The 25,062-nt window shown below is 43.6% G+C and overlaps 1 protein-coding gene across 1 annotated transcript in view; it reads right to left on the bottom strand.

Moving 5' to 3' along the window:
- Nucleotides 1-19,324: 19,324 nt before the first annotated feature.
- The window catches only part of LOC123777260 (cytochrome P450 3A12-like), a 33,356-nt gene continuing 27,618 nt past the window's right edge, over nucleotides 19,325-25,062 (bottom strand). Inside the window, exons 10-13 of the mRNA XM_045773797.2 lie at nucleotides 24,789-24,949; nucleotides 23,169-23,395; nucleotides 20,934-21,096; nucleotides 19,325-19,533 (exon numbers count right to left, since the gene is read on the bottom strand). Of these exons, the coding sequence (XP_045629753.2) occupies nucleotides 19,438-19,533; nucleotides 20,934-21,096; nucleotides 23,169-23,395; nucleotides 24,789-24,949 (647 nt within the window). The 3' untranslated portion in view covers nucleotides 19,325-19,437. The remainder of the gene's footprint in view (nucleotides 19,534-20,933; nucleotides 21,097-23,168; nucleotides 23,396-24,788; nucleotides 24,950-25,062) is intronic.

Genomic DNA, 25,062 nt, shown 5'->3' with positions numbered 1-25,062 from the left:
ATCAGAATTCTAAATGAAGACATGTTCACTAGGTTAATTTTATGTAAGTAATTCACTCCAAAAATGAGAAGGAAAAAATAAGAAAACTACAGAATAATTCCAGGAATTCCATCATCTGACCAACAGTGGTTTCCAAATAAGGAAGAGAACAAATGAAATAAATAATTCAAGAAAACTTCACAGGACCGAAGAGCCACAGTCTCTAAAGTGAAAGGTTAATAGAGTGCACTGTCCAATACACAGCCCCTGGACGCATATGGCAAGTTACATTTAAATATACATTTGTTAAAGTAGATAAAATCATAAATGCAGTTCCTCTGCCACAAGGGCTACCTTTCCAGTGTACAACAGCCTCATGCAGCTGGAGGCAACCATACTGGACACCGCAGATAGAGAACGTTGGCATCACTGCAGAAAGGGCTGTTGGGCACCTCTGTCTAGAGTAATGGATGACAGCAAGTCCAAAAAGGCACACTGTCATGCATTTTCAGAACACCAGGGACAACAAGATCCCAAATGCTTATAGAAAGAGTGAGGAGAGCAAGACACAGGTCACATACAAGGAATCAGAAACCAAAGGGCCACTAATGTTCTCCACAGTGATACCAGAGACAAGTCTCTATGTCATCAAGTTCATAGAGAAAATTCCAGCCCGCCTAGAATTCTATGCTCAAATCATCCATCAACTATGAGGGTAGAGCAGAGATATGTCTGAGGACATGCACATTCTTAAAAAAAAATTTACTCTCCGCATCATTCTTCTGAAAGCTACAAGGAGATGGGCTCTGCCAAAATGACGGAGAAAACGAAGAAAGACAGTACCTCTGTATTTACAAACAGGTAATTTGGTAAGCAGACAGTTGAGGGGAATGCCAGGATGACAGCCCTGCACAAGCTACAGGGAGCAAAGAGACTAGACCAAAGCAAGGAGAGAGCCTCAGGAAGGCCTGACCACATGGAAAGGGGAGTTATGCTTCTGGTACCAAAAAAAAAAAAAAAAAGATGGGGCAAAGAAAACTCTAAAATTATAAAAAAGGAACTCTTGATTCCAAGGAATATGAAAACTTGTCTAGAAATGGAGACACAGAAATGTACATGGGTCACGGTGAATAATGAGTACTTAAGTCATTCACCAAATAGGAATCAAATTCCCACCTCTGCTTTGGGACGGTGGGAAGTGGGTGCGAGGCACGAGGATATTAGCAACCTAAACTCTCAGCTTCTAAGTAATCAGCAAGTAACAGTAGGAGCATGCCATTTAAGGACACAGCAGTAAACAGGAGAAGAAACTACTGAACTGGTTGAAACTGGACTCTGAGAGGAAAATGGGAATGGAAATCAGGTGGAGCAAAGTGCGACTAGTTTTCTTTCTTTCTTTTTTTTTTTTTTAAAGATTTTATTTATTTATTCGACAGAGATAGAGACAGCCAGCGAGAGAGGGAACACAAGCAGGGGGAGTGGGAGAGGAAGAAGCAGGCTCATAGCGGAGGAGCCTGATGTGGGGCTCGATCTCAGAACGCCGGGATCACGCCCTGAGCCGAAGGCAGACGCTTAACCGCTATGCCACCCAGGCGCCCCGCGACTAGTTTTCTTACAGCCACTGTAGTACTGTTAACTTTACCCAGACCAGGTATCAGCTCCTCCCAACTCCCTTTGTGGACAAGAGTACCTCCCGTGTAGTTAAAGAAGCGAAGCTGACCTTATTGAATCTGTGTGTCCATGGGTCTGACTTTTCCGCACCAATGGGGTACATTCAGACCTGATCCAGAGTGGTGCCTAGGAAATGTGTGTGGGTCTAAACAAACGCCAGAACAAGCACCTTCCTGCGGACCTTCCAGGCATGTCTGAGGTTATGTTGGGAAATCCCCAGATGACAAAACCATGAGTGGTACTGGTAGAAGTCCAGGTGCTTTTCAAATAGTGTTTCACAAACAGCATCAGGATGCTTTTAATGAAGGCCTACCGTGTGTTCAATAGTGTACTAGGCACCAAAAGACACCAGTGGGGCCAAAATTGGCGTCCAAGATACCCAATCCATTGGGGGCCTGTGGGCTCTAGCCCAGCACTGGGTCTAAGGAGCTTGTCTGGAAGAGGCTCAGCATAGTGAGTGAGGCCACAGGTTGGAGGGCTCCACTGTTCCCACTCTCACTGTGAGCAAGTCATTAACCTCTCTGTGCCTCAGTTTCTTCCTGCTGTTAGGACTAAGGGAGTAATCTGTAAAATTAAAGCCTTTGACCTGAGCAGTGAGACCTTTCCAGCTCTCTGATTCTTCCATTTCATCTTTGTTAACCAGTCAACTGTGGCAGGGTTCCAACTGCAGGAATGAGAGGTTCCAACTGCTTTTGAAAACACACAGATGCTCAAAGAAAATATCGCTTTTAAAATTTTCATCTGTGGCATCATCATCCCCTTGACAAACTTCCTGGGGTGAGACTGGAGAGGGAGAATTTCACGTTACCCTAAAACAACTTCTTGGTCTGACTGGGTAAGGAGCTTTTCTGAGGTCAGTCTTTCTGATCACAAACGCCCCCATCCCCACCCCACTGCCCTTTCCCTGCTCCTCCCAGAATGAGCTCAGGATGTCTGGGGGTGTGACTTCAGTCTGCGATATTATGCCTCAGACCCTCTCTCTGCTCTGGGTCTTACAAGTGACACCTCCCTGCCCTGTTTCCACAGAGGGTCCTTGATGGTCTGTGGCTGTGTCCATGGCTCTATAAGGCCTGGGAGTTGCCCCTGCTAACCTCGGCCCTTCTCACTGGCCCCCAGCACCCAGGTCAGTTAGAAACCTAGACTATTTCTGTGGTACTCTGGAGTATATACGTAACACTCTGTTTTAACAAATCACAGGTTCCACCTTGAGCTCCCATCAGGACATCAAGGGTCATTCAGTTTGGGAGCAACGTCTTTTGAATTTGTGGGTGCCTGCATATCGAGTTTAGTGAAAGGTGGTCACTGTGTGCTTGGCTCAAGCCTCCACTTGCACTTTTTTATCAACAGAAGTGGCCTCTGGGGCAAATATGGCTAAGGAATAAAACCATCAAGGAGCCCACTTTGTTTGAAGCTAGCCATAACAATCATAACAATATGCTAATTATGAGGAATCACTGGCAAGTGGGAGAAGATTTGTCTGGGAATACAGGCATCCCCAAGTGTATCATCCATCCAATCATAAGGAAAGTGGGGCCATGCATTATCTCCATAAGTCCATCGTTAACCCCATGGACTGGGGTTCACACTGGCTTCTAAGGAATAATTTTGCCATCCCAGTCACTAGTTGATTTATACAGATGTTGGAGAACCCATTCCATTTTCCAGCTGTTCAAATAATCATATGTCCAGCATATGATCATCCCCACAGCATAACAAGCATGAAGAGTATCTATACATGTGCTATTGTGGCAATTTTTCAGAACTTACCTCAAGTTGTCTCGCTTAGGCAAATAAGAAATATTCAAAGACAATGAGAACTAGAATTCAACATCCGCAAAGGTGTATTATTGAAACATAATTCTTCTCTAAATTCACCTTATTTCCAGAGAGAGCCAAATCAAGACTAATTCATTTGCAACACAAGACCAATTTCACAAACTTGGCCGAATTATTTACATAAGCTCAGCTGGAATAGTAATTGACCATATAATTCTAAAATCTGCTCTGCTGGAACTATTCATAAAGAATCTTGGTTGAACTTTCAGTAGCCTCTCTAGGCCAGAAGCCAAGCCAAATACTTGCCATCAGACATGCCTGCAATACCTGTAGATTTGGGCATATTCCTTTGCTGGAGGTCCCCAAATATCTTGAGGCTCCTGCACTTGCCAGGGAGTGACATTCTTTACTCACCTGGCAAGGCTGCTGGGAACTCTGGAAGCAAGGTTTCAGAGGAACGCTTCCAAGGGGCTTTACTGACTCCATAAAGTCAATCTTAGTTCCTTAAAGCTGTCTGGGCCTATCTGAGCCTATGCATGTCTCTCAACTATGACATTCCAGTCAAAGCCTTGCTAAAATAAGCAATGTTTCCAACGATATCTTGTTACAAGGAGAACAGATTCTTACGGAACTTATGCAAACAACTATGACTGTCATAAAAGAAGGAGTACTCACTGAAAAGTTCTGAATAGAGAGAAAAGTTAAATGCTCCCATTTGTTCACATATGAACACTTTATCGTATTTCTGTAGGGCAGATACCCTAGGAGAAAGTTTCCTTAGTCTGGAAGATCAAACATGAGAGAACCAGCAATGTTTCAAACAAGAATCACAACACTATAATCATCTTCTTCAGTTCATTTAGTTCCATGTTACTAATTCTTGCTCCATTTGAATGGAGCTTTTTAGTCAGGTCTGGAAATGCCTACCCATTTCAGTTTTCTGATCTTAAAGGTATCAAACACCTGTATCTGTCAAAAGCCCATTATGAAACTCCTTGAAAATGAAACACACTTTTCAAGAGCACCAGAACAGGAAGTGACCAAAAAACTCAGAAATGGACAGTGTTACTCATCTGAAATGAGAGCTCATTATAATGCAGCTGATAAGGAAATCCAGTTATTTCTGTGACACATAACACCTTAATAATCATAATACGGAGTGAGGACCCTTATACTAGAACATAACATACCAAATCAACAAGCCTAGTTAGTCAACAAGACTTCATTTACAATTTCAAATCTAGGGGAAGTTTGTTAGAAAACTTAAGAAACTTTTAAAGCATATGCCTAATAGGATTACAGATAATCAAAGACGGAAAAAAAAACATAGAAATTTGTTTTTCAGGCAGAGAGAAAAGAAAAAACAACTATGTTTACATTTTCTTATCAAGAGCAGACCAACAATCCGAGAAAACTTTAACAGAGAGAAAGAGAATTTCAGTCTTACACAGTGCAATTTAAAATCCATTCATTTAATCTTAGCCTGTTCTAACCACACATAAAATTACCTTACCAAAGATTTCCCTTCACAAATCTTCTACAACTTTCTTTTGCATTCAGATTTTGTACCAAGCCATTTCTTTTCAAGCAACCAGTCTCATTTTAGGACAAAATTACATTTTTCTCCAACAAAAATGTATTTCCATTCCTTATAGCTTTCTTACACATCTCTGACTTTTTTTTTTTTTTTAAAGATTTTATTTATTCGACAGAGATAGAGACAGCCAGTGAGAGAGGGAACACAAGCAGGGGAGTGGGAGAGGAAGAAGCAGGCTCATAGCCGAAGAGCCTGATGTGGGGCTCGATCCCATAGTGCTGGGATCATGCCCTGAGCCAAAGGCAGACGCTTAACCGCTGTGCCACCCAGGCGCCCCGTATATACAATGGAATATTATTCAGCCCTCAGAAAGGATGAATACCCACCATTTGCACTGGCATGGATGGAACTGGAGGGGAGTATGCTAAGTGAAGTAAGTCAAACAGAGAAAGACAATTATCATATGGTTTCACTCAAATGTGGAACATAAGGAATAGCATGGAGGACATTAGGGGAAGGATGGGAAAACTGAAGGGGGGGAATCAGAGAGGCAGATGAACCATGAGAAACTCTGGACTCCGGGAAACAAACTGAGGTTACAGAAGGGAGGGGGGGAGGACGGATGGGGTAGGCGGGTGATGGGTATTAAGGAGGGCACGTGTTGTAATGAGCACTGGGTGTTATACGCAAATAATGAATCATGGAACACGACATCAAAAACTAAGGATGTACTGTATGGTGACTGACATAATAAATAAATAAACAAATAATAAATAAATAAATAAATAAATAAATAGCTAGCTAGCTAGCTCCATGGGCATGTAGACTAGGAAAGCATAGGAGTCAGTATAAATATCAATTTTTAAGGCTTTTGCCAATTGCAAAGCACAGGTGGGCGCTATTAACTCTGCTTTTGGGGCAGATACATTTGCTGACAGGGCTCTGGCCTCAACAGTCTGAGTTAAACTGATGATAGCATACCCCGTTTTTCTTATCCTCTTTTCCATGAAACTACTGCTATTGGTAAACCAACTGTCATCCACATTTTTAATAGGGGCATCTTAAATCTGGTTGACTACAATAAACAAGATCAGTATCCTCTGAACAGTTATGCTCTATGAAAGTACAATGGTCAGGTCCAGGCGTAAGGGTAGCTAGGTTTAAAGTTTGATAGGGTTTAAATATTATTTCAGGCATATCTATAACCATAACCTGGTATTTAATAAGTCAGTCTCCTATCATCTATTATTGGTGGCCTTTGGTCTCTAAGACATTCTGGACCTGATGTGAAGTCATTAGGGTCAGGGACTGTCCCATCGTTGAGTTTTGAGGCTCCTACCAAAAGGACTGTTGTATGCTTGGCTAAAGCATTTGTAATTGCACCTCAACAGAGGTGGCTTTTAGGATAAATATGACTGAGGGATAATACCATCAAGAAGACCTCTTCGTTTGAGGTAAAGTGTTCATATCCTAATTACAAGGAATCATGGCAAGTGGGAGAAGACTTGTCTCAGGAGATAAGGGTATCCCCAAGTACATTATCCAATCCAATCATAAAGAAAGCGAGCTCGTCCATTATCTCCCCAGGTCCACAGTCAACCCCATACAGTGGGGTATGCTCTGGCTTTTAAGGAAAAATTTTTGTCATCCCAGTCACACAGAATTGGTCAAGGTGGTAGATGAATTATACAATTGCTGGGGGATTAATCCTAAATAATCATAGGCTCATGGGTCCGGTTATTATCCCCACAGAATAAAAAGCAAAATTATCTATATGTGCGCTACTGTGACAATTTCTCTGAAGTTTACCTCGAGTTGTCTAGCTTAAGCAAACAACATTTAAGGGCAATCAAAACTAGGATTTAACATCTGCAAAGGTGGGTTACTGAAACATAGTTTTTCTAAGATAATCCTCATTTTCAGAGATAGCCAAATCAAGATTAATTCACTTGTAAAACAAGTTCAATTTTAACAAACCTGGCCTAATTATTTACATAAGCTCAGCAAGAATGATTGGTCATACAGATCTTTTAGAATCTCCTTTGCTGGAACTTTTTATAAGGAATCTCTAGGTTAAACTTTTTAGTAGTCTCTCTAGGCCAGAAGCCATCAGACGTGACTGCAAAACCTGTAGATTTGGGCAAATTCCTCTTCATGAGGTCCCCAGAGTATCCAGAGGTTCCTGCACCTGCCAGGAAGTGACATTTTTTACACACCTGGTAAGGCTGCTGGGAACTCTGTAAGCAAGGTACCGGGCCAACATTTCCAAGGGGCTTTATGGCTCCAGGTTTCATAAAGTCAACCTCAGTTCCTTAAAGCTGTTCGTATCTGAGTCTATGCATGTCTTTTTCAAATATGACATTCCAGTCAAAGCCTTGGTAAAATAACCAAGGTTTCCAATGGTGTCCTGTTGCAAGGAGAACAGGTTTTTACTGAACTTATGCAAATGACTATGACTGGCAGGAAGAATACTTACTGAGACTTTCTGAATTTCAGAGGGTTCAGATAGAAAAGTTAAATGCTTTAATTTGTTTTATTATTATTTCTGGATATCACTGATACCTTAAGAGAAAGTTTCCTTAGTCTGGAAGAACAAATATTAGAGAACCAGCAATGTCTCAACCAAGAATTACAAAAAAACTACGAACATTTACCCAATTCACTTAGTTCCGTGTTACTATTCTTGTTCAGTTCGAATGCAGCTTTAGTTAATTCTGGAAATTCTTTTTTTTTTTTTTTTAAAGATTTTTTATTTATTTATTAGAGATAGAGACAGCCAGCGAGAGAGGGAACACAAGCAGGGGGAGTGGGAGCGGAAGAAGCAGGCTCATAGCGGAGGAGCCTGATGTGGGGCTCGATCCCATAACGCCGGGATCACGCCCTGAGCCGAAGGCAGACGCTTAACCGCTGTGCCACCCAGGCGCCCCTAGTTCTGGAAATTCTTAACCACTTCAGTTTTAATCTTACAGATATCGAATATCTGTATTTGTCCTGAAAGTCCTTTACATGACTCTCCTTGAGATGAACCATTTTAAAGAGAAAAAGAAGAGTAACTGTAAATGACAAATGACAAGACTCAAAATGGTTAAAGATCTGATGAGAGGTTACAGTATAGCTGGCAAGGAAATCTAGTTATTTCTGTGACACATAACACAACAATCAAAATGGTCTTATATTAAAACATTAAAACTTCAGGAACTGCGTATCACCTCCAGAAATAGCATTTACCCAAATGTAACCTAAGCTTATTATTTGCTTTAAAGTACTTTTTTTATTTGTTTTTTTTTTAACAATTTGTTAAAACATTTGTTTTTTAAAAGGTAAAAGTTACCTTCAAAGTAACTTAACATACAAATAAAAAGGCCTAATGAGTTAAAGAGACTTCATTTACAATTTAAATCTTGGTAAAGTTTGTTAAAACCTTGGAAGGTTATAGCACATGCCTGAATAGGATTGCAAAACTCAATTATTTTTATTTAACCAAGGTGACAATAAGAGATTCCAAAGGCAAATATGTAGAGTTATGGTTATCAGCAAAACTCAGCTCCTTTAACACTGAGAAGTTTTAACCAAGTAATGGAAGACCTGACAGCGACAAAACACAGAAACTGGTTTCCTAGACAGACAAAAGAGGAAAAAAACTGTTTACAATTTCTTATCAAGGACAGACCAATAATTTAAGAAAACTTTGTCTTTTGAACAGAGAAGAGAATTTCAATCTTATGCCACTGCACTTGCAAAATCCCTTTATTTTAATTTTACTCTGTTCTGACCTAAAATTCCTTTCTAAAGATTTCCCTTCACAAACCTTCTACAACTTTCTTTTGCATTCAGATTTTGTCCTAAGCCATGTCTCTCCACACAACCAATCTCATTTAGGACAAATTACCTTCTTTTACCTTCAACAAAAATTCCTTATATCCTTCTAACATATCTCCTACTTTTCTACATACGGAGTTGTTTCCATTATTCCCAGTCTTAATTGCATTTGGTAGAATTCTGCACTCTTAGAAACCTCAGTGTCCAGTGAAAACTAAGTAATAATCAACTGTAAACTGTTACACCAAAACTTTAGATGGCAAATTTGTCAATCAGTTAATAAGCACAAAGCTTGTTTACCAACAGACTCAAATATCCTTTGTTTTTTGCAGTAAGTAGTCAAAAGCACAAACCTATGTCCAATACTCAATGCTTAGCACCTTATCCTATTTGGAAAAGACCTAGATGTCCAGTGAATTGAATCCCATTTATCATCCAAGCAAAACTAAAGTTTCAGGTTACCAAAGACTTTAAAAGCTATTTAACAATTGCCCATGAAAACTTCGAGACAGTTTAACCATCCTTTTAGTCATCTTTTTGCTAGATGCAAATTGCAACAGAGATAATACAAGCTTATTTGACCTTCAGTAAACCTCGACAGAATAAAGTTTTACATTTAGTGTTGATAACTTTAAAGACGTATCTATCTTAATTAAACCAACAAACTTAAATTAGTTTAAATACTGAATTATATTCCACCTGGATCCTCTTTTAAAAGTCCGTTTGCTCCCCATCGTCAATTTTTACCTGAAACACTGGTGGGGAAATCTGAAGTGGGCAACATTAAGTCCAGGGGGTGCTCTTTCTGCTCCTTGATACCAAGGGTAGTAGGAGGCTCCACAGTGCAGGAGGCATTGAGGATGGTACATTTATTAGCCAGTTATGCAGGCTGCACCTAAGGTGGTGCAGAAACAGGAGGTGGGGGAGGGGAGGCAGAAGGGAAGTGCTGCCAGAAGGCAGAGAAAGGGTTCCTGGTTCTAGAGCTCATCAGCTCCAACAGAGGAGCAGACACCATGTTTTCTCGCCAACAAGGGGGAATAGACAGTCCATGTCCGGCTGGAGAAGACAGGGAATTTCCCCCAAACAGAGGGAGTTTTGGCAGTTGCTTGGAAATATTCCTTGAAGTCCCTGTCCTAAGGAAGAATAACGACAGTTGGCTCCAGTTATAGCCATTAACTGGGGAAATGAATGAATTAGGGAGAAGCCCCCACATCTATTAGAAGGAACAGTGAGAGAGAGAGTCAGAGTCCCCTTTGCCAGGGATGGCCCGTCTTTCCTCCAGCAATCTTGGTTTAATTGGAGAAGGCCTATTTAGATAATTATCATCCAATGTTAGGAAGGAGTTTACTAGCCGACACTTTTGGGCAAACACATTCTGCAAGACACCCTTAGGTCAGAGTCCTGGTGTAGAGCAATGAAGGTGCCCTAGGTCCATTGCCTGTTTCCTGCAGAAGAGACCTAACTGATAGATCCCAGAGGCCATGCAGTGTTACTCCTTTCCAAAATTTTGCAATCCAATTTGTTTCCAGTGGGTTAAAAGGCATCCCAAGGGAGAGTCCTTGGGAACCGAAGAAGCCTACTGAGGCCATGATCCCAGAAAAGTGAAGAAGGTCCATTACTAAATCCGCCCCAACTCGGGTGGCGTCCCACACAGGATATGTCAGAGGTTCCCCTGTGTCAAAAGTGACCAGAGGTGTCCTTCAAACAAAAAATCACTACTGATCACCATCTGGCTTTCCAGTGAAGGCATTCCTGCCATAAAAGGCCCTGGAGGGATGCCGGCATCCCTCCCTTCCCTATCGCATCCTAGGCTACTAATGGGTGCAGTCCTATGCAGTCCTATGCCATGCAGTCCTATGCCTTGAAAGCTGTGTTATCGCCCCGCCACTTTTAACCCATGGAAAATACTAGAAAACTTTTACAAGGGGAAATTACCCAATTTTGTAGTTTAGTCAGTAGAGGACACTGATGGAAAACAGTAAAAACAGAAAACCATCATGGTCTAAACGGCATTCCAAGACATGTGGTCTTTACAGCCAACTTTCCTAGGAAACGGCCCCCTGTTGGGTTTTAGTTACACTGGGTACTGGTTTCAGGTGGCTCCCAGTGGAGCCCCACAGCCAGAGGCAGATAGACCAGGGATGTGAAAGGGATCACGTTAGATCAATCAGGAGGAAACCTCACATGGTAGTCTTTAGATTGGCAGCTGTCCTGGTGAGTTAGGTGGCTGTCCCGTGCCTAAGGCAGACAACTTTTATAAGGACAGAAATAAAGAGAGGGCTTCAAGTTTCTGGGTCTTCTTACCATCCTGGCAAGGGTACTAACTTCCAGCCAAAAGGCAGGCTTTCTCCTCCCCATAGAGTAGCCACAGGCTAGAGGAAGGCAGCCTGAGCAATCTACATGACAGTGTTCCAATAAGACCATACTCCTTGAAGGCCCCTGGAATGAGAGTAAAGGAAGAGGAAAGAAAGTACTCACCAGGGGCGCCTGGGTGGCTCAGTTAGCTAAGCATCTGTCTTTGGCTCAGGTCATGATGCCAGAGTCCTGGGATTGAGTCCCGCATCAGGCTCCTTGTTCAGCGGCAAGTCTGCTTCTCCCTCTCCCTCCGCTGCTCCCCCTACTTGTGCTTTCCTGCTTGCTCTCAATCAAGTAAATAAATAAAAATCTTGAAAGAAAGAATGAAAGAAAGAAAGAAAGAAAGAAAGAAAGAAAGAAAGAAAGAAAGAAAGAAAGAACAAACTCACCAAGTTTGCACAAAAGCTCAGAGTCCAGATGAAAAGACTCAAAGCCCCACGCTGGGCGCCATATGATGGGACTTTTGGAATATACGTGAGGCGAGGTAGGTGAGATCTAGAGCCCACCACCAAGAAAGAATTCTGAAGACACATCTTCGGTACAAAATGGTGGTTTTATTAAAGCACGGGAACAGGACCCAGGGGCAGAAAGAGCTGCTGCCCTGGGGTTGTGAGGGGTAGCTGATTATATACTTGGGGGTTGGGGGAGGTAAGAAAAAGGGAGGTTTCAAAAGGATTTTTGTATGTTAAAGAAGACTCACAGGATACCAGAGGCCTTGCCATTGTCAAGTTCAGGTTGTTTTTCCTTCTAGCAAGGCATTAACAGTAAGATAGTTGGGAGCTTCCTGGAGGAACACTACACTTTGCCCAATTCAAGTATCTGCTAATGGGCTGCAGATTATAAGGACATTTAGTTGTATTTACATTCCCTTCCGGAAGCTAGGCCATTGATAGAAATGCTTTGTTCTTGTAAATTGCTAACTTTTGTAAACTGAGGGAGACTCCTGTCTTGTAGGATTGTAATCTCTATAAATTAACTATCTGTTTTTCCTTTAGGGCAGCCGGGAGTGCCTAAGGAATGTCCCATATGTCGCTTGGCGGGGGTGTGGGGTGTCAGCTTCTGCCTGTCCTCAGCTAGCCTTCTGCTCCCTCATCACATGGGAACTCTTATGACACTATTTTCCAGCTTGATCTCCTTTACTGGTATCCTCCCAATGGTCCTAAGTCCCATACGTGTGTTGCTCGGTGTCCTGGCCCTAAATCAGGACCCAGACCTAAGAGCCTCTTGCATAATATCTCTGGCCGCTCACCAGGCTAACCAGCCACCTCCAGACATACTGGACGCTGACTCTCTCACTGTTCCTCCTCCAAGTAGATATGGGGGCTTATCCCTCATTCATTTCCAGGGTTAATGGCTATAATCATTGGAACCAACTGTCTCTGCTTAGCCTACCTTGGGATGAGGACTTTAAGGAATATTCCCAAGCAGCTGCCAAAACTCCTTTTGTTTCAGGGAAGTTCCCTCTTTTCCGGCCTGACATGGACTGCCTATTTTGACTTGGTGGTGGAAAGAAAACATGGCATCTACTCATCTGTCTGAGCTGACGAGCTTTAGAAATGAGAGTCCTCTTTCTTTACCTTCTGGCAGCACTTCACCTCTTCTGCACCCCCCCACCCCTCCCGTTTCTGCACCACCTTAGGTGAGGCCTGCATAACTAGTTCCTATACCAGCCTGGGTGACTCTGGGCACCACTGGCTCCTCCTCTTGCCCTTGCTGTTAGGTAACTAGGAGCACCCATTGAACTTAACACAGCCCACTTCAGATACCACCGCCACTGCCCCCAGGGAAAAAACTGACAAAGGGGACTGACTTTTAAGTGGACCCAAGTGGAACACAATTTGGTATTTAAACTAGTTGAAACTTTTATTCTACCAAGGTTTTCTCAAGGTCAAACTGATGAGGGAGCAGAAGGCTAGCTGAGGACAGGCAGAAGCTGACACCCCACACCCCGCCAAGCAACATATGGGACATTCCTTAGGCACTCCCGGCTGCCCTAAAGGAAAAACAGATAGTTAATTTATAGAGATTACAATCCTACAAAACAGGAGTCTCCCTCAGTTTACAAAAGTTAGCAATTTACAAGAACAAAGCATTTCTATCAATGGCCTAGCTTCCGGAAGGGAATGTAAATACAACTAAACGTTCTTATAATCTGCAGCCCATTAGCAGATACTTGAATTGGGCAAAGTGTAGTGTTCCTCCAGGAAGCTCCCAACTATCTTACTGTTAATGCCTTGCTAGAAGGAAAAACAACCTGAACTTGACAATGGCAAGGCCTCTGGTATCCTGTGAGTCGTCTTTAACATACAAAAATCCTTTTGAAGCCTCCCTTTTTCTTACCTCCCCCAACCCCCAAGTATATAATCAGCTACCCCTCACAACCCCAGGGCAGCAGCTCTTTCTGCCCCTGGGTCCTGTTCCCGTGCTTTAATAAAACCACCATTTTGTACCGAAGATGTGTCTTCAGAATTCTTTCTTGGTGGTGGGCTCTGGACCTCACCCCACCTCACCTCACCTGTATTCCAAAACCCCATCACGTGGAAGGGCCATAGGTCTTGATCTGGAGGTTTGGACGGAGGCCAGGAAACATAAAAAGACGAGACATTTTTCCTCAGGCCTTGGGGGTCAGATCCCTTCCAGCTTTTTTTTTTTTTTTTTTTTTTTTTTTTTTTTTTTTAAGATTTCTTTAATGCAAAAGAGAGAAACAGAGAGAGGGGAAGCGGGAGGAGGAGACAGAATTTCCAGCCACCTTCCTCGGGAGGGTGGGGCCGGACTTGGGGCTCCATCTCACACCCTGAGATCGTGACCTGAGCAGAAATCAGGAGTTGGATGCCCAACTGACTGAAGTACCAGGTGCCCCAAATTTCTCCCAGCTTTTAAAAACAGAGCCCACGGGGATCCCATAGTGAGAAAGACCGGCTACCGAGTCCAAGGGGCATCCCGCCAAAGCGAATGGCCCTCCGGCTGGGGGTCGCGATTTCACCCCGGGAGACCCGCTCACCTGCAAAAGGACAGGACCCATAGGAGGTGGCAAACTGTCCTGGTGGCGTCCCACCACGGAGGGGGTCACAGCAGCTGGCCTGGCAGTTCCTGTGGGGACGTCCCCTGGCAACAGGGAGGGCCGCACAGCAGTTTGGCCTGACCGCTGGGAAAAGGAGGGAGAAGACTCGCCGCTCACAGGAGCAGCAAGCGCTTTGCCCGCAGATCAAGATGGCAGCTGGTCTGCGGCTGGACGCGCGCGAGGAGAAGGAAAGGGGCGGAGGCTGAAGGAAGCCAGGCGCCTGAGCGTCGCCGGGTCGGGAAAGGGTCCCAACCCAGCCTGTAACGTGTGCGGATTCGCCCCAGGCCGGCGGCTAATTGCGCAGGCGCTGGAACACCCCTGCCGGGTGGAGTGAAAAAGCAGAGGGAAGGGGTCCTTCGCCCTCACAGGTGCGGGCCGCGTGGTGTGTTCGCCGTCAGACGTTCAGACCGCAGAGGAGACAGCCCCAGCCGGAGACCTTCAGCTGTCTGAGAAGTACTAGGGTTGGACTGTGGAACGGCCTCAAAGAGAAAGGAGGGGGAGGGAAGGGCCTCCCCGAAAGGGCTGAAGGGGAAATCCCTCACCCTTCTGGGCAGGCGCGTGGGGCTGGTTCCCGCTGGGGCTTCGGTTCCTGAGGCGTCCCCTCCACCAGAGGTCATCAGTTCCCCGAGGAGTACTAGAGTGGGTCCACGGACGGAGAGTCCCCAGAAATTCCTGGAGAATGCGGGGAGAATCCCGGACTGATAAAGGCTTCTTGTGTGGGGGTTCCCCCCGTGTATGGCCATTAAATGTGGTGTCTGAGTGGAGTGTCTGTCCCAATCGGATGGGGGCCCCCAAGTGTGGGGCGACGATCTGGTGGAAGCCCGCGCAGAGGCTGTGAAAGAATTCAGCAGAGGCAGAGCGAAAGGAGTCAAACAAGACGTTTATTGGATACGCTGCAGGAGAGCAGAGAGCTGACAGTGAAGCAGAGACTGGCTGCAAGGAGGCAGTGGGGGGGGGGTGTTTTTAAAGGGGGAAGTTGAGGAAGTATGGCCACATATGGCAGTTTTCCTTTTTTGATAAGTAGCCCGTTGGTAAGTTAGGGTCTATGGATATTTTGAGGTGGGTCCCAGATGGGCCTGTCTGTATTCAGCCAGGTCGCTGTGGGCCCTTTCAACATTCCATTGCTCAAACCTGTTTGCCTCAAAGTGGCCGCTGCAGTATGCTTCTATCAGGAGAAAAGGGGAAGCTGGGAAGGCTGTTATAAACCGGAGTCCATTGGAGTAACCCGGAAGTTAGAAGTGTGGTGGCTTCTCGTTGCCGGAGCTCTTGTGAGGCAGAAGGGGTGGTGCATCCTGGTGACAAGGAGAGCCCTTCTTCCTCCAGCTCGGATAGTAAGGTAGAGCAAGGTCAAGACCTTGTGAGGTCAAGTCCATCTCTTCCTGTTGGGTCTGCATGGTAGGGTGGTGAGGGCGCCCCTGCTGACACCTCTCCACTCCATCTCAGTGAGGTTCACCTTACTCTCTCTTGACAAAGGCACTTCTAGAATGGGGATGTTTATATTGTTCTTTGGAAAATTCCTGAACAACATCAGCTGAGACAGGAATACCTTCATGATTAAACCAACATGAAAGATGTATGCAATTACTTTCTCAAATAGCAGATTGAAACTGGGCTTTGACTAGGCTGTTACCCAAACATCAGACCAACATGGCCTCCTGAGGACTGAGGATAATACAGATTTGAAAATAATAGCTTACACTGATTACGGGCTCACTGTGTGTTCCATGTTCTGTGTCCTAAATTCCTCACACACATCATATGGTTTTGTCATCAGGTCAGATAGGCACTGGCATTATCCCCATATTTTAAGAATCTGGAGCACTAAACTGAGGGCTTCAGAGGGGAGGGCGGTGGGGGAATGGGATAGACTGGTGATAGGTAGTAAGGAGGGCACTTATTGCATGGTGCACTGGGTGTTATACGCAACTAATGAATCATCGAACTTTACATCAGAAACCAGGGATGTACTGTATGGTGACTAACATAATATAATAAAAAACATTAAAATAAAACTATACAAAAAAAAAAAAATCTGGGGCACTAAGTCCTGAGCGGTGAGGTAGTAGGTAATTTGTTCAAGATCCCATATGTGTAGTGGAGGGTGGCCCAAGTCCTGCAGGCCCAGCAATGCGAAGGGGGCACCTTTTACTCATTTACCCAAAGCCACTGATTGGTCTAGACTCAGCCCTGGACTGAACTGGGATTCAAACCCCAGGAGCGACAGCTTCAGAGCTCCCCATCTCTCAATCACTGTGTGGTGCTGCCTCATTGTATTAAATAATACAAGTCAGATTAAGGCAATGGATGGGGAGAGCTTTATAGGCCCAAGGTGCTTTTGTGACCCAAAGTAATCACAAGCTTCCAGAAAGAGTCTCTTCCAAAAACTATGTTCCTGACCCATCTCAGAGTAAATTGCTAACCTGATATTTCATAAACCCCTTGTAATTCCTACCAAGACATTCTCCATTCTCCAAAGTCAGGAAGTGGATGCTGACACATTACCACCATGTAACCATCAGAGCCGGTTTCTCATTGTCCCCAGAATGTCCTTTATAGCAGAAGGACCCCGCTCACATGCTCATTTTACATGTCACCCCTCTTTAGTCTCTTTAGTTCAGTCTGGAACACTTCCTTAGTTTGTCTCTGGATTTTATTAAAAAACAGAATTCTAGGAAGTCAAGTTGAAGATCTAATTGAGTTTATTAAGTGATTCATGATTCAGCACCATCCCAACTAGCAAGGAGACAGATGCTTCCAAGAGGTGTACAAAGTGCAGGGTTTTATAGGAAGGAGGATGGGGCAAGAAGTGCACAGAGGGAAAAGAACGGATTGTTTCAGGCCAGGACACCTTTCCGGGGGATGGACTTGTAGGGTTTCTATCCTGCAGATGAATCATTAATGCCCATCAGGAAATTTCAGATGGACTGTAAAAAGTCACCTTCCTGGGATAGGTTGAAACTGTCATTAGTCTTGGTTTGCTGTGAGGTGGGGGGGGGGGGGTGGGCGGGGGGCAAGTGGCTCCAATCTGGGCTTGTTTTTTCTTTTTTTTTTAAATCACTTTCAGGATCTTGACTTTCTTGAAGATTACCAGTTACAGATTAAGAGTAGATATTCCTTTGTTTGGGTTTGTCTGATTTTTTGAGGGTTTCTTGCATTTTTGCCTCCCTGGCAAGAATATGCCAAAGGTGATGTTGAGATCTTCTTACCCTGTCCCATTGGGTGATGGGCCATCACTTCCTGTTCCTGATGACCTTCACTCATTTGCCAAGTCTCTGCTGTGTGAGCTGCTCTTTCCTCAGGAACTCATGGGTGTTTGAGAGTGACAATGCTTTGAAACTGTGTGAGTGTCTTCATCAATTGTAATTTATCCCTGTATTTATCTACACCTGTGTGTACTTGTGTATTATTGTTTTATTCAATGAGTCATATCCCTTCATATTGTCAGTTATCATAAAATTGTGCCTGATGGGTCAGTGAAACCCCACAGGCTGGCTCTGCATCCCGTGGACGTGTCCCCATCACTGTGTAGCACAAGATGCTCCAGGCTCATCATGTGCTCTCCCAGCCTGGAATCAGCCATTTCTCTGAAAAGCCCTAGTTCCTTTAAGAGGAAAAAGACCTTTATAAGCCAAGATCTGGGCACAAGGTGTGCTCATTGCTCTCAACAGGTTCACCGTTTTAAGAGCTGTCTGTGGAGAGAGGAAGGGGGTATGTGTTTTTACACACAGACAGACAAACACACACATTTCTATCTCTCTCTACCAATCTATCATCTAGCCATAGGAAGGCATGACATTACACTGACACACTCACTTCCAATCTCTGAATACACAGGCTTCATTTGGCTTTCTCCCTTTCCAAATCAGTGACTCCCTTCTCCAACACTGAGAAACTCCTGAAACCATTTGGCTTTAATATATTTACTTATTTGATCAATCCTCCTTCATGTAACTAACCCTCACTCCAACCCTTAACACTCATGTATGCCCCCACCATGCTCCTTGGTTTCTCCACACTGTAGTTAGGCTCCAGGGGCTCCCCCTCAGACCAACCTTCTGTGTGGGCACCCTTCTCACCTAGCTTGGGCTCCCACACCCATGCCAGGCTGCTCTTCCATATGGACACCCTCCCCAGCCTACTCAGGCTCTAACTTGGACTCACTGTGACTCCCTTCTCTGCCCCTGACCCCCAATGTGGGGCTGCCCACCTGGCTATGCCCCACTTACAACTTTAGGACTGAATTATCCAGGAAGGAAGGCAAAGGAAGAGGCGAGGAAAGGAGATAGAAGGGGATGGAGGGGAGGGGAGAATAGAGAATAGGAAGAATCCTGTGCAGCTTCTGCTACCAACTGAAATGGACAAATGCTTTTAGCCTTCCTGCCAAATCAACTGGCCCATCACCCACCTCTGATTCGATGTTCAATGTGTCAGGACAGTTGGGAGCTGAGGCTGGAACACAAAGAGAAAGCACGTTCCCTGCCTACCAGAACATCAGGGCAGGTGAGATGAAAACATTAAATCAAAACTAGTATAATACTAAGTGCCCAATCAAGTGTTATAGAAAAATGTGCTCCAAAACCTGTAGAATTCAACTATGAATGTACTTTTCTGAGCCACGGGTAAAGTCACAGTGGATTAACTGTCACCTACCCTTAACATACCACATTGGAAATCTGAACAAGCTCCACCCACCCAGTGACAGTGATGGTCAAAACATTCAGTCACTGGCTTTCATTCATCAGTTCTATGGGTTTTCCATTAATGTGCAGAAAGGCATCAGTTAGCATTTTTGTAAAGAGATGTTGGTTGATGGGTTCAGTGTAATATTTAATGTAGAATATTCAAAATAAGACGTGTATAAATGTCACTACCACCTACCACAGTCATGACAATAATTCTTGTTTTCATTCAAGTTTGTTGATAAAATTGTTGAGAATGTTTTATTCTTGATCAGTGCTCAGGGGAGTAGTTGATATAACTGCGGGTAGTCTGTGTGAACCAGACAGGCTGAGTCTACTTCTCTGGCAATTATTATCACCTCCTTTACTCTCCACAATACATAATGATCCACACAGACACTAAAAAAGCTAAATGAATGTACAGAATCCCTAGTCATCGCCACGGGCAGTACTTGAAGCTCATCTTTATTTCTTGGTTTTACTCACAAAGGAAATTGAGGTCTCTGGTGATCTGGGAGATACAGCTTCTTGAAGAACAAAGGGGAAGTCCTTAGGGAAAGTCAGGCTCTGTTCACACTCCCATCTCTTGGCTCAACCTTGAGAACAATGGGTTTTTCTGGTCGAATTAACCCTTGAGCACTTAATTTCAGGGGAATCTGCAACAGTTAAACAAGCATATGAGAACCAGGAATGGAGCCCTGCCAATGACAGATGCAAAGCAAGCCGGATACATGAAGGACAATAATGTATTACAAACGTATAAATACTCTATTTAGCATCATCTATCTCTGATTCATTATCTTACTCTGTAAGCTGTCAAGACTGGAGCATGGAAGCATTCATCCATCAGTCATTCAACAGTTTATCTATTGAGTACTTACTGTGTACCAGGCTGGAGACAAACTCATGTTGGCTTGTGTTCTTTTTTGATTTAAATTTTAAGTAAAAAGGATGAGTGTTTAAAATTAAAAGAGATTCTTAACCATTATGGCAAACAATTTTGAAAAGTGATAGTTCAATTGTGTATGTCGAAGTTTACAAGGTCATCGTGAGTGGGTATTATGTATATTATTCTATGGCCGTCTCCCCCGCTAAAGATCCTGTCACCTCTCCCAGTGGAAACATCCATTCATGATGGCAGATTGGGATAGAAAGGAAGAATAGCTAGACTGGAGTGGGGCTCACAGAAGGTGGGGCAAAGTGGCCAGGATGGCCTGGACCATGGGAGTCCTTCACATTTGGCAGATGTGCTTCACACCACTGATGCTCAACCTTGCTTGCACTTTTAAAGCCACACTCTGGGTGAATTATATTAGAGATGGGGGCACCTGGGTGGCTTAATCGGATTAAGTGTCTGCCTTCAGCTCAGGTCATGATCTTGGAGTCCTGCGAGGGAGCCCTGCGTCAGGCTCCCAGCTCAGTGGGGAGTCTGCTTTTCCCTTCTACCCTTCCTCTGCCTGCTTGTGCTCTCTCTCTCTTTCTCTCAATTAAATAAATAAAATCTTTAAAAAAAATTTCTGAGATGACTTGGGCATCAGGATTTTTAACAAACCCACTGATTCCAATGTACAACCAGGGTTGAGAACCACAGTCCCGAGAGTGCCTGTAAGCTGAGGTGGAGAAGAGCATATTCAAAAGTCATGTTGCAGTAATCACTGCATGTCATGATTGTATACAACATGTTCCCTTCCTTTCAGTGGAATTGAAAGAAATTTAACACTTTGCTGAAGTTCATAGGTCTGTGCATAATGATGTCACATGAACTGCACTGACTAGATGATCCTTATGGATGGGTGGTCATAAACCACAGACATGGCACTCAGGAGCTGAAGGACCCGTCAAGGTCACAAATGACTTCAAATAGATTCTTCAAGCAATAGGACAAATTATTAAGGATAAATGAGCCCTCTCTCTCTCTCTCTCTCTCTCTCTCTCTCTCTCTCTCTCACACACACACACACACACACACACACACACACACACACACACACACATTCAATATCTCTTAGTTAAAAAAACATCAACAAAACACTGTGTAGAAAGTTCTCTCTCTGACCTGTGTTTCTTTGCAAGGTTGGAAGGAGAAGTTCTGCAGGACTCTGACAAGGGCAAGTTTCATGTTCATGATCGCAAACCTCATTCCAAGGCAGTTTCGCGGTCCAGTTCCAAAAGGCATATATGTATAAGGATTTATGCTGTCCTTGTTCTTCTTACTGAACCTGGTTCCACCATACAAGTTGGAAACACATTAGTGAAACATAAAAACCAAAAGAGCTACATGTTTGGGATTCTCACCAGGACTACACAGGACACTTTTGGGGGCTGGTGATTGAATCTTGCTATGCTTATTCTGCTGTGGCAATGTAAGCTACAGCTTGGTCAATACCCCTTACCCTGTGGGAACATTCAGTCTTGTTGAGGAGATGAGAGAAATGCTTTTGAAACAAGATTTATCTTAAACACTGGGATTATATTCAGGGTTGTAAGTAGTTCATACTCTGGAAGGTGAGCAAGATATGAGTCTGACTGAAGGAAAGGTAAGATCCTGCCTCCACTGACATACATTGGTCACATATCCATGGACAAAAGAAAAATGCTTCCATGATTTACATCGTTATTTTTCCCTTCATTTGCCTCTCCTCCCCACCAGCACCCCCCCAACCACTTCCACAGAATAGCATGTCAGGCGATTCACATGAGCACATGATGCTACTTCACTATACTCATACTCATAGTTGTGTATAACCAGTATAATCACCGAATTCCTCTCTATCTGTTCCATGAGGCTATAAATTCCTTGAAGGTTAGACTTACATTTATTCAAAACTCATTCCTCAATATTTATAGTAAGGAAAAATGGCGATTGGGGGAAAGTAATAATGGCATTCTCAGTAGGTATTTTTTTTAAAACTCCAAGTATGGTGAAGAACGTACTGGAATGTTTACAGATGATGAGTCTTGAAATTATATGGGAATCAGACGAGGAATTGCAATGGTGTGTGGATGGGGCAGCTGACATGGGCTAGTGGTTGGTGGGCAGGGGATGGGCACATATAGATGCATTAAGAGTATTTCTTAGACTTGTATCTACAGAATATGCTTGTGCATGTGTTAAAAATTCTCCATAATAGGCATTTTTAACACGTGGATCTCGCATTGCCTGGCACAGTCCCTAACACACTTCCTCTCATGACTGAATGAATCATGAAGAAGTACTGGGAGTGGTCTCCGGTTTCTGTTCAAGAAGGTAGAGGATTGAGGACTGCTGAGCCTGTGGGAATCACCAGGGCTCCTGGTCCAGAAAACAGACGACTTGGTCAATTCTGACTTCTTTCAGCAAGTACTATGTATAGATGTGATTTTAGCACTAGGGACATCATGCAACAGGACAAGGGCTCTGCCATCTGGGAGCTTGGAAGCAGGGGTTGAAAGTCTAGATCCCTAAAAACTTCACTCCAAATTTTGCTTACCAGTACAATAAACAGGATAGTACCAACTACTGAAGAATTCAAACTGTGCTCAAAGCCAGACTCTGCTCTGAATACCCAGAAGAGAAAGCTCAAGACCCATTTAAGGAGGATGTTTCAGACAGCTAGAGAGCAGACTTTTCAGATGACTTTGCTTTGGACGAACCCCAGATACCAACAAAGGTGGGAGCTGGCACAGGACTGCAGCCACGGAAAGCACAGGACCCGTCTGTGCCTATGTCCTCATGAGGCTGTTCCACCTATCAGGGATGAGAACTCTTAGGTCCACAGCCTTTGCTCTCCCACTATGGCTAGCAGAGCAGTGGTCAAGGTTTACAGACATGGAATGTGGGGATGTGGGGGTGAATTCAAAGAGCTGAAGGGGACCAAAAAAAAAGGAAAAAAAAAAAAGACCTATTTCCTTCAATAAGATGGTGGTTAATTATGGCATATGCATATAATCATAAACAATTATAGTATGTTGTTATAGTTTAATGTTACATTAAGTAAGTCATTCAAAAAATATAATGCCATCATAATTTTTAGTAGTCAATATATGCATAGAAAAATGTCCATAAGGACATACGTATCATTATTAATAATCTTAATGTATTCGGACTGAGGATGACTTTGGTATTCTTTTTTCTCAACTACAGTTTGTAAAAGTTTGACAATGATCATTTTGTAATAAGAAAATTACTTCTAAAAATAAAAAGATGTACAAATAAATAATTGTACAACCACATGATTGTCATCTATACTAAGAATATATCACAATATCCTCCAATATGAGGGTGCGTTCCCCATTCCAGGGTTCCCTGTACCTTTCAGGATGGAATTCCTCAGGCTCTGGCCAGAGATCCAGGTCTCGGTGAAGACTAAAGGTTGGCACTATCACTAATGTCCCCTTGGGAATGAACACACCACTGATTTCCACATCTTTCTTACACATCCTCTCGAGTCTACCAGCAATTGGGTATAATCTGAGACTTTCATTCAGCACCATGTCCAGATATTCCATCTGTGCCAGGGCATCATAAGTGGGCAGTGCCTGGAAGGAAAGAAACAGATTTTCACAAATTGAGATTTGGGATCAATTTCAACTCAGTCTATGCACTACTACTGAAGTGTTAGAAAGGAACCCCTAAGAATCATTTGTTTTGGTAACAGGCATTTATAAGCATTTTAATGTCTACCATGTCCTTTGACCTGCTCAATGGCCCACTGACTTGTATGCAACAGTAACAATTAGAAGAGACTGCTGGGACAATCCTCTAAACAGGGCCTGACATCCTTCCCACTACCAAGTGGTGGTTTTTCTTCCTCATATGAACAAAAGTGACTAATATACTATGACCCTTAATCTTAAGTGAAATACGTTGAAGTCACTGTTTCCTTTCAAAACAGGGCCCTCACATCTGTACGATGGAAGAACGTGCAACACAAAATATCCCCTATCCACATAAATTCTTTTAGTTGAAATATCCCGCTTCCTAGCTCTTCAATTATATATATACTATTTGGAAAGGAATACTATTATATAAAATATAAGTAATTTGGGGGTGCCACTGATTCCTTTCAACCTAAATAGGGCAAAGAAGGGTGGGATTGGATGACACCAATTGAGGGAACACAATTTCAGTTCTAGGGAATATTGTGAAGGGGATCAGAATCCTAATCTCAGTCCCACCCTCTGTTGCTGGAAAGGTCTCCTCATTGTTGGTCTGGGGTTTCCAAATAAGTCACTCCAGCCACAGAGGCCAGGTCTCTTCTTAAGTTGGGAACTCCAGTTTAGGCAGAGGTCAGAAAACAGTGTGGGCAATATGTGCCTATCACTCGTTGTTATATTTAAGAGCCAACATTGTACAGGTTAAGAGTTCGGTAAGGATCCTGGCACCCTGGCTCCTTGCTTGGCTTCTTCACCACTAGTTATATATGAGTCTAAGAATGTTATGTTGTCTCTCTGTAGCTCAGTTTCGTTACTTGTTACACGGAGACAATTAGAATTGACACTTCATAGGGTGAGTGACACTCTCTGCTCACCCAACACCCACATAGACCCCCATATTTCCCAGCCCATGTGATCTTCGGGGAAACCACTTTGTAAATGGGCTGTAAACTGAGGAGATAGATGTATGTCAGTTCAGGGCCAAATATTGGAAAAGCAAGTGAGCAACACCCTAGTTTCTTGTTACCCAGTCAACAGTAAATCCCTAAGTTCCAGATATTGCAGGTGAAGAAAGTGGAACCTCTTTACCCTGTATACCCAAGTAACTGTGTGGAGCAGAGACTCACTCCCATCCTCTCCTATACCCATGTTGGACACGCACACGTGGGTTAGAAGTAAACATTTGCTGTGAAAACCTGCTAGATTTGAGGGCTAATCTATTACTGAGGCATAACTGAGCCTATCCTGACTCCCTCTTCCAGTATGACCAGCTCACCTTATTGGGGAAAGTGGCATCAATCTCCTCCTGCAGTTTCTGCTGGACATCAGGGTGAGTGGCCAATTCATACATAAGCAGGGAAAGAGAAGTACTAGTGGTCTCATAGCCAGCAAAAATAAAGATAATAGATTGGGCCACGAGCTCCAGATCAGACAGAGCTAAAAGGAGAGGAAAGACATTTTAGCTAAAGCAGGTGAATATAAAACATCACAGATTAGATGGTGACAAATCCATTTGAAACCCCCAAATCCCTGGTGGAAAATGTAAAAGC

The sequence above is a fragment of the Ursus americanus genome, chromosome 2, assembly GCF_024610735.1.
Source record: "Ursus americanus isolate L20-20 chromosome 2, mUrsAme1.1.p, whole genome shotgun sequence".
In the NCBI taxonomy this organism is placed as follows: Eukaryota; Metazoa; Chordata; class Mammalia; order Carnivora; family Ursidae; genus Ursus; species Ursus americanus.
The sequence above is the reverse complement of the archived record's forward strand: the minus strand, read 5'-3'. Positions and strand labels throughout refer to the sequence as shown.